Raw genomic sequence first — 10,337 nt, 5'->3', positions numbered from 1 at the left:
ATGCCTCATTGGGCTTTGGGAAATTAAAATTGGCACTATTTTCTGCCGCTTTTCATACAGAACAATTCATCAATAAATCAAATAATAATAAATGCATGCATGCAACAGATGCAGCCCTAGATACCACTAATATTTATAAAATTGTTCTGCTGCAGCCTTTTACCCTGTAGGGGTGGGGCAAATTATAGATATTAATTTACATCTTCTTGTGGTAAATGTCATCTGTGAATTGCTGAAAGGCTGGCACCAGTATTATTATATGTTCTGCTGCGGATGTTTGGCTGATTTGTGGCAGTTCAGCCACAGTGAATTTTCAGCTGCTTGACATTTAAATGGTGGCGTGTATTCATGTTATGTGTATGTTAAACTCCAACCAGTGCACTGGCATGGCTGGTTTAACTGGCTGATTTCAGCTCGTCACTGATATACTGATACTGTCAAATAACAACTGACAAGAAACAGTAGAGAGAAATTATGTTTGAGATAGTTTAGAAAGTGCCCCACTACATAGTTTCTTAATTTCATATCAGCACATATCCTAGTCACAATTATTTGAGAACCATATTGAAGGGATCCTCATCAAAAATATCTATTAAACAAGACAATACAGGCCAGAGCTTTATCGATTTTAGATTGTTCTTACTCACAAATATTAATATCAACCTTGAAAATCCTGTATTGGCCGGATTCATGGACTATGAGTGTTTTCCAAAAGAATTAGTGTATCTGAGAGCCCTTTAAATACAGTAACTACAGTTGTACTTTCCTGCTGCCTCTTTACTGTGACAGAATCCCAGTAACTGTTTCTACATTAAAAAGATTAAAACGTAACACATAAATCAATCTTTAACTAGAATATGGTAACTGTCAATAGGACAGTGTTTTACTTGAATCTCTTTGAACCTGCACAACCATCACAGCTCAAAAGCACAAAGTTATCCAGAGCAACTTAAAACAAAGAGGGAAGTAGGAATTAAGTGTCTCTCACAAGAACACTTCAGTGTTGCAGAGTGTTGAACCTGTGATTCTGTCGATTCACACTGAAGATGCATAAAAGCAACTCTGCATACATAATTTTAATAGCTGGTTTATAGTTGTAGCCAAATATACTGAATACTGCAGCCGATACAAACCAGTTTCCACACAGCAAGAAAGTCACCACTAACCAGACGACCTGGCATTTCATTTGTTTGCATAGTGCTCAAACATCATGACCTCAATTAAAATGCATTTTACGTCTAAACACTGCTGTGGACACAGACCAGCGAAGGTCAGAGTTGGTGACCACGAGAGCCACCTAGTGGCTCAAACTTGACTCTAATGGTCACAACACTTAATGAGAACAAATGTTACAACAATGCATTTTCATGTAAGCCCAGTTTATTGAAAGTAATATTTATTATATTGTAGTTTGTCACTCATATTTTATGTCTATGACTTATTGAATGTGACATTAAAAATGAGAAAAATAATACACATGGCTACTTGAATAAAGACAATTCAATTTATATTGGTACAAGCACAAACCTTGTAGGTAACAAACTTACATATGTTTTTTCCTTTTACAGAAACAGTCTTCAGATGTCAATATTGATCTACAGAAGCAGCGACGCTGCACTGAGTGCCAGCTGCTGTGCTTTGGTTGAAAATAAGTGCCACTTAACTAAATTACGGCAATGATTTTATTGAAGTAAGTTCTTGCAGCTCTACATGGATGAGGAGCGGTGCTCCAAATGAAACCAGAAATACAACATTTACATACCAGATACACGCATACATATTACACATTCACTTCCGATACCAGATCTTCATCTTCTTTTCACGTTTGATTTTCTTCTGCAGCTGTAGAGTCCCATAGAGGAGAGCCTCTGCAGTCGGGGGACAACCTGAGGACAGATATAAATAAAATAAGAATATATTGTTTGGAAAAGATTTTAACCTACAGAAGCTTGCCCACAAGTTCAGTCTCACTATAGCATAATTCTCTGGCAGTCCATTTATAAACTGTATAATCCATCCATTTTATACAGAGGAAACAACTTATAGTAATCAAACAGCTTGGGATAAAGAAAAAAATGGTTATAATAATCATCCACTTATAGTGATCAGTTTGACCTGGACAGGCACGATCACTATAAGTGGTTTCCACTGTATTTGGCTTCTTATATCACACATTGTTTTTAATCAGTCTGTGAGACACTGTTAAATAATGACTGGACTGAACTGGTGGCTGCTGCATTTGTAGTAATACTGACAGCAGGACAGCAACATGATCCAGAAAGTACTTGTGGCACTACTATTACCACCAGTCGGCTATTCATTAATAATGCAAGTATTTGGGCTAATACTGCTATTAAATCTACTACTGCTTCATTACAGCCACTTCTACAGACAATACAATAAACAACCAGCACATCTACTGATAGTTGTAAATTACTAATGTTACAATAAATACTGTCTCTAACTGTCACATGTACAACTGCTTCTTTACCTAAACATGAACCTTAATTTCAGACCAGAGCTATGGCTACCATGAGCACTGGAATATAGCTGTAATCAAACTGTTGACAAACTATTTAGGACAGGACCAACATAGACAAAAGTATGTGGACACTTAAATATGCTCCTTTTGCGATGATTAAATATCGCTTTTAAAAAATAACAGGCTTTATTCTGCTGCTATAACAGCCTCCTCTTCTTCTTCTGGAACCTGGCTGCAGAGACCTGCTCCCTTTTACCCACAAGAGCATTAGTGAGATCCAACACTGATGTTAGGCAATAAGGCTTGACTCACTCATAACATGACTGAGTAGACATTTTATTCCATCCCAATGTTGTTGGATGTTGTTGAGGTCATGGCTCTGTGCAGGCCACGCACGCTCTTCCACACCAAATTGGGGGAATTGCGAAGTTGAAGCAGGAAAAGGGTCTTCCCCAAACTGTTCTCACGAAGTTGAGAGCCACTAGACTGTCCACATACTTTTGGCAATATAGTATATATTTGAGATGTCCCGACAGTATTTTTCATTGCCATTTATAGCGAATTATTTTAGTTTTGCTCATTTCCACATTGCACACTCAAGTTTACCTGGAACATAAATGTCCACTGGTACGATTCGGTCGCAGCCTCTGACAACAGCGTAGGAGTAGTGGTAGTAGCCTCCTCCATTAGCACAGCTGGAAGAGGAAGTTCACGAGGACACTTCATAAGTTATCAAATTGCTTACTTTAAAGGTTTAGACCCTAACCCTGAACCCATTTAGTAGGAATTAGACAGCTATAAAAGTGCAAAAAAGTTGACAGCAAACTGTGACCAGAATAAAAGACACAATGACTGGGTGGATATGACAGTGTACGGTCCAGCATTTTAGTTGAACAGAGTTAATGTAACTATTTGATCAGCTGTGGAGACTTTATGAAAGAAGGAGAGCCTACAGTTCATCAAGACAACTGGCAGGTGAGGAGGCGGCCCCTGCCAGTAATATAAATCTCTTCAGGAGGTAACTTACCTTCCCATGGAAATGACGTATCTGGGCTCAGGCATCTGGTCGTACACCTGTTGGAGAGAAGGAGGAGTTTAGCCGCTATTATATAAAGGTCTGACTAAGAACTAATCTGTCCTTTCAGCTGGAGGAAGACTTCATGCCAGTCTACCAATCCATCGACAGGCTGGTCATAATCCAGCCAGCGTTTACACAGCTATACTGTTCTCAGCGCTCCCAGACAGAAACGTCTGAAGAGAGCACTTGGACCTGACAATGTCCTTGAGCAGTGCAGAAACCCCAGTTTTTCCTCCATTCCACAAACCTGAATCAAACTTGATGCAGCAGTGTTATTTGGAGCAGCTAACCTTGCTGCTGTTACATCCCACTCTTTCCCTCCTCTCACCTTACGCAGAGCCGGAGCCATCTTATTGGTCAGCGTTCCTGCCACGATCATGACATCAGCCTGTCGGGGACTTGCTCTGAACACAACTCCGAAACGGTCCATGTCGTAACGGGGCGCCGCCATGTGCATCATCTCCACGGCGCAGCATGCCAGCCCAAAGGTCATAGGCCACAGAGAGCTCTGATGAGGAAGTACAGCAGTGATAAACCAAAAAAACACAGGTAGAGTAAACACAGAGACGCAGTAACTTATGGTGCTATGCAGAAAACACACGTTACTTTCTTCAAGTCACTGTTCAACCAGTTCAAGGCTGGCAGGAAGCACATGTAGACAAGAGACATCACTTTTAAATTTCACTTTAAGAGGCAATGTTAATATATATTGACGTTATTCTCTCTCTCTTGATATTTGTCAGACTATGAATGTTTTTCTTTTTAGATTTTTTGCCTGGAAAGATTGGGCAAAATAACACCTTTAGATACAATAGCCCAGCAGTAAATAATCAGTGTTGATGAGAGATGTGAGACTTTCCTTGTTTCCATGACATGCAGCTGTGCTGTGAGTGTGATTGTGACTAATGATCATTCAGACAACAACCCTGGCCTGTTTTTGCCTTCTGTTGCCTTGAAAACAATAAAAAAAAATGTATCACTGATGATAACTGTCTGTTTAGTGATGTTTGCTACACAATGATTCAAGTGTGTAGCTGCCTTTACTATTATTGCCTTAACTGCTGGTGTAAATAATGATCAAACTACACCAGCAAACAACAAATATAAGAACAATTCGTCTTCAGTTTCTGGTGAACAGTGTAAAATCGAAGGAACTGAGCAGTTAAAAAGTTCAGATACTATACAAGGACCTTCACAAAAAGATGAAGCAGTGGCAGAACAACACCAAACGGTCACACACAGCATGCTAGAGTCACATCATACATCTCTAAACAGTGGACAAATAAGGATGTAGACATTCATTTAATTTACTCTACACATGCTGGATGTTAACACAGCCAACAGCCACTCATCAACTCACCCTGCGTGCCCAGTTAACCAGGTCGTCCAGCTTGGTGATAACATACTCCCCCTTGCTGCTGGCTACAGATGCTGGCTTGGCTGCTGCCACTGCCGTGCTCTTCTCTCTGACTGGAACCACACTGCAACAGAAGGAGGGGAAGGAGCTTTACCATGTGCAAAGTGTTTACAGGGTGTCTGTTCCTCATTCTGATATTTACACCAGGGTATTTTTGGTAAACCCACCTATTGCTGGTATTCTCGCTTTTAGCACTGCTGTGCAGACTCTTCCGTTGAACAACAAAAACTGAAATAGGCCTGTAGGAGGGAGAGCGGGTCAGAGGGAGACATAAGACTAATAATAAAATCAGATGATGGCAAGAAAGAAATTGAAATCTCTATCATAGCATATTCATATTTCAAAAAAACCAGTGAAAGAAAAGCACTAAAAGACTCTCAGTTCCACAAGAGGGCAACATTGTAATATAGAGATGTGAAATTTAATATCGCAATATATTATGTGTGAAGGACAGATGGACAGATTTCATTGTGGAGGATGTTGATTTTGTCTGAGCCTCCTAAACTTGATGATGCTTTAAAGGATTAACTTGACTGTTTGTCTGAACAGCAGGCAAGCTGAGCGCTCCTGCTGCCAAGAACTAAAAATGTTTTTAAGTGAGGATCCTTTTATTTTGCAATTTTCTTCATTGGGATATCGTCTGACATCAACAGAGTAACTGATAAATTGAAAAAACGTGTACTAAATAAAAATCGGAAAGGTTGGAGACATGTTGACATGTGTTGAAAGAACTTTATGATCTTATTGATGTTAATTGGCCTACTATAATTAGGATCAATATTCCACCATAAATTTTCTGTCTACTCAGTGTAAATTTAATCAGTTATGCTTTATAAATGGCGGAACATAAGCAGTATTAATGTAAGTATGAAAAGCAAACCCAACCCTTGTGAAGGATCATGATACTGTGGTAGTTGCAGGACAGAGCTGGATTAAATTAATTTTCGAAACAAGGAGCAGGATTAGAAGGTTCTTACCTTGTTGAAAAAGAGCCAAACATGGCCAGGCGGGGCGCTGCGAAATAAAAACATTTTTTTTAAAAACTGATGAAAACGTATAACAACAACGACATACCGTGAGTTTTTCAGATATGTTAACTGTTGTATTGCCCAAGCAGTCACCTTGTGGATTCAGGAGTGACATAAAAGCTTACTTTGCTAATCAGCAATGCAGACAAATTCCTGGTGGACAAAAAGATTGCACGATACTCCCTATTCCACTATTTTATACACTGGACTCAAACTAGACACATATGGATATGGACACATTTATTACGGTATTGAGTGGTGCTTGATGTGTTTAATATATTCCGAATTGTACAGTAGCACTTCGTTATTTCTAAGAGCCCTTAAATAATACTTCAGGGGGCATAATGTTTGAAAATACAGGTGACACCCCAAAATGGCAGAGTTTAAATGGGGAGTTTGGTATGACGAGTTGTACATAGCTGATGATACACACTGGAGCTAACGACACGTCTGGCATGGTAGTTCGCCAACAACGTAGATAAAAGGTTAAGTGAAAGAGACTCTGGATAGTTAAAAGATAGCATGTGTCGTTACATATGTTCACCAATGTTAGTTCATGTTAGCTAACAGGTTAGCCGCCATGCTAACGCAGACAGAGCAAGGTCAGCGTGCGCATTCACTAAAAGTTCCAAATCCAACTGCCGACACAGTCAAAACATTCGGTGTTGCAGTTTTAAGTGCCGCATCTTTAAATGTCACGGTTATTATAAGTCTGAAAATACAATAATGTTTATTAAAACCATGTCATTTTAGTCAAAACATCACTCACCGACCAACGCCGCCATCTTTGAAATTCTCGTTACGTCAAACTGGAAACTGCTTCCTGTGCCTTACTGAGCTCGAACCGTCGAGGGCGCTGCAGTAACATTAGCAACCGCTAAATCCATGCCATAATACTGTAATCTTAGGTGCCCACCCAGAAGCGCAATCGTGATAAAGTGTAACGTACTCTCACAAGCGAGAAAACATGACATTGTGCCATTAAAATTAAGATGTCCCCTATGAATTGCAATTCCCAGCTAACAATGTTCGGTTCCGGGAACGTTCCGTGAACGTTCACTAAGGTGCGAGAAGGTCATTCAGGAAAGTTTTCTAAACGTCTCGAGAACGTTCATTTTTGTCAAAATATGTGGTTGGTTGAACGTTCGATGACGGGATTTCATAAATAACCTTTAGCGACTGTCCCTGAATGTTCCTGGAAGGCTATTTGTGAGGAACCTTCAGAGAACTTTTAGGGAACGTTACGTTAAGGTTCTCTGAAGGTTCCTCAAAAAACTGGCGAACGTTCCTGTAACGTTCGTTAAATCTTGTGCGGCTTTATAGAGTGTAACATACTGTAGTGCAGAACTGGCTGCCCTTTTAATGAAAAAGAAAACGCAACTAAGTGCTAGGTGTGTTGCATGTTCTGACTGGGGGCCTGACAGAGAGTCAGTGATTAGATTAGTTATTGATGTTGGATGCAAGGCTGATCGATCAGCAGCTCCTACAGCGATGGTTAAATCTGAAGTTATGTGTTGGTAGAGCCCTGTCCTTGTGGAAAGAGTGGATAAAGAAAGGAATTCAGACGCTTTGAGATCTTTGAAAAAACAATCCACTGAAACCTTTTGAAGAGTTAAACAAGGGGGTTAGTCTCCCTCGATCCAGTACGTGGGAGTACCTACAACTGAGACATTTGCTGTCTTCTGAGCTGAGCTCTCCAAGAGCACCCCCTCAGCGATATAAACTGCTCTCTAAAATCCTTGAAATGTTTGGACTGAGCCATGAGGCCTCTCAATACTATTCAAAAATATTATGCCAGGCTGCTACACTTCCAACAGTATTAGAGATTATCTGGGAGAAAGATTTAAACCTTTCATTTAGTTTGTTAGAATTGGATATGCCGAAATCAAAGAAAACTGTCAAGGGATATAAAAGTAAGACTAATTCAATTTAAAATCCTCAATAGCGTCTATTGGACAACATCTAATGTATCAATTAGACCTTAAAAATACAGCAGACTGCTGAAAATGTCAGCGCTCAGAGGGCACATTACTCCATGGCAATGTCCTAAGATTCAAGACTTTTGGAAACAAGTCCGTCATTGTATAAAGGAGCAGCGAGGAGCAATGACTTTGAACTTTCTCCCACATGAACTGATGAAAAGATCCACAAAGCCTAACATCTGCCATCACAATTGACACTATTATATGTGTTAACACGATATCAATTATTAATTTTAAATTAAAATATCACGGTTATTGTCAATATATATACATAGGTATATACTGCATATATCAAGATACCCCTAATTTTAACAGTTATACATAGTAATGTTCCCTTGAACCTGGCCTACATTAAAGTCCAGAGTCTCAGATTTAATTTGAACACTTTTACATTAGAATAGAAAGAACTATGAGGGAGATAAAGGACTTCTAATGCGTAGTGCCCTAAGATACTAAGCAGCTTTTGGAAATGCTTTAGCCTAAAGCTAAGATGCTGTGGTGTCATCCTGAGGGTATTCCATTTAAATTTGCTTTGATCATTTGTTCCCTCGCATGTGAATCTGCATGAAATCTTCCTTACAAACACTGTGGGAGGCATATTTGGAGCAGGATTGATCGGTTCTGGTTACTCACAGTATAGTTTTAATAGAACTGAGTTTATACTTTCACTTTCACACAGATGTTAGGACTTGAGTTTTATAATTCAACTGGAGACTGGCTCTACAGGTTGAGCTGCATTCAGACGTGTGTTGTCATGACAAACATAACATTTAATCATAATTATCAGTTTCAAAATGCGCTCCTCATGTCAGATAGGGCAGCCTGAGTATGTTTTATAAACCCTCTATGTAAAAAATCAGTACCTCATACAACACTGGTTGTATTTTGTGTGCTACATCAGATTCAATTACTGTGTTTGATCACACTTCCAGTAATACATTGATGATCTTAGACTTTTTCTGTATGATGAAAGAAACTTTTTTTTTCAGTTGAGTAACTATAAAGTCTTCCAATCCCCAGATACTATGACAGGTGCTGAAAAGCTACAGACAAAGGAGGAGGAGCACAGGTATGCTTGAGTTCAAGTAGATGGGTGGCATTCATGTTTCTTAATCTCATTTGTTTTTCCAGTAAAGCAGTGTATGAACACAGCGCACAGCAGCAAAACTCAAAGACCCAGCATATGAACGCAATAATAACAAAAACAACCAACACTGTTTTGAGCAAAGCTGTAGATGGAGCTGGTCAGAGCCTGCAGCCTCCAGAGCAGATGAGAGTGCTGATGAACGTGAAGTGATGTTCAGTTGTTTTTCCATGAATGTAAAATGAGATGATTGAAATAAAGAGAAAAGCCCTCTGGGAAAGACTGGAGAAAAATCAAGATGGGAGAAACTATTAATGTTAAATAATTTGAACAACAGACTTCTATGTTCTAAGCTCAAATTTTAAACCTGATTACTCAGTCTGACATGCAGCCTAAATTTTTTATTTTTGTTATTTGATCGTGGTATTAAATTGGTAAAACTTAGTGTTATATAATGCACACCTGACAGACAGGTGCATAAGAGAAAAAAATAATGTGAAAGAAAGAAAAGTATCAGCACTGAGTTGATCAGAGACACAATGTTTTGGTCATGCACCTCTGTTGGACATGACTGGCTGTGCAGGAATGAAACCTTTCTTTCATTAAACTGGAAAAAGCTAATGAATCCTAGCATTTGAAGTTGAAAAATGTTGATTTTCACTTTTAGTCAAAAATGACTTGCCTTTGATTATAGTAATTTGGATAGCTCATTAATCTTCCTCTCAACCATCTCCTGCATCTTGTTTTTGTTTCGGCCTCGTTTTGATGCCACAAACCGAGCGAGCAACACCAGCCGCGGGACACCAGCAGGGTGGAGATGGAGAGCAACTAGAGAACATGGAGAGCATGTCATCACATAATCACAGCCGCAGCACCGAAAACACACGCTGCAGTTTCTCCAGGAATAGCTGCTCAGAGCAAAAGCAGCGACTGGTCAAAACCGACTGGAAAAGATGAAAAGACGTTTTTACAAATGGCTTTTATTCTGCCTTCATCACGTACAAACTTCTTGGGACAGTTGAAATAATAATAAAGTCTGAGAACTGAAGTTGCTTTGCTAGTGGTTTTTTAAGGTCAAACCAAATTCAGCCATATATATATATAGCAGAGTTTTTAAGTACTTAGAGTTCAAAACATTAAATATAGGCACTGGAATAGCTTAAAAGGACACATGTTTTAAGACTACAGCATTGTTCAAAGGCTTCGCCTGCCACTAGCAGGCAAAGAGCTCTTGCATTTCAGATAATAAGCATGAATCCACATTAA

At 39.3% G+C, this 10,337-nt stretch overlaps 1 protein-coding gene across 1 annotated transcript; it reads right to left on the bottom strand.

Annotated features, from left to right (window-relative positions):
* Positions 1 to 1,490: 1,490 nt before the first annotated feature.
* ndufs7 (NADH:ubiquinone oxidoreductase core subunit S7) lies at positions 1,491 to 6,861 on the bottom strand. Its single transcript, XM_023426537.2, has 8 exons — positions 6,775 to 6,861; positions 5,955 to 5,991; positions 5,145 to 5,216; positions 4,921 to 5,041; positions 3,889 to 4,068; positions 3,510 to 3,556; positions 3,089 to 3,177; positions 1,491 to 1,886 (listed from the first exon to the last, which is right to left on the bottom strand). Exons 1-8 carry the CDS (start codon positions 6,788 to 6,790, stop codon positions 1,789 to 1,791), a joined length of 660 nt encoding a protein of 219 aa, XP_023282305.1. The 5' UTR covers positions 6,791 to 6,861; the 3' UTR covers positions 1,491 to 1,788.
* Between the last annotated feature and the right edge of the window lie 3,476 nt (positions 6,862 to 10,337).

This window comes from Seriola lalandi, unplaced genomic scaffold (genome assembly GCF_002814215.2).
Source record: "Seriola lalandi dorsalis isolate HSWRI2012SDOR001 ecotype SW California unplaced genomic scaffold, Sedor1 jcf7180002054829, whole genome shotgun sequence".
Classification (NCBI taxonomy): domain Eukaryota; kingdom Metazoa; phylum Chordata; class Actinopteri; order Carangiformes; family Carangidae; genus Seriola; species Seriola lalandi.
This window is presented reverse-complemented; position numbering and strand designations above follow the sequence as displayed.

Excerpts from the sequence above, each read along its gene's own strand:
- ndufs7 (XM_023426537.2), bottom strand. Across the intron at positions 4,069-4,920 it reads TGGTTAACTGGGCACGCAGG|AGCTCTCTGTGGCCTATGAC; the intron begins GTGAGTTGATGA and ends CTTCCTCATCAG. Across the intron at positions 3,178-3,509 it reads TACGTCATTTCCATGGGAAG|CTGTGCTAATGGAGGAGGCT; the intron begins GTAAGTTACCTC and ends TTCCTCTTCCAG.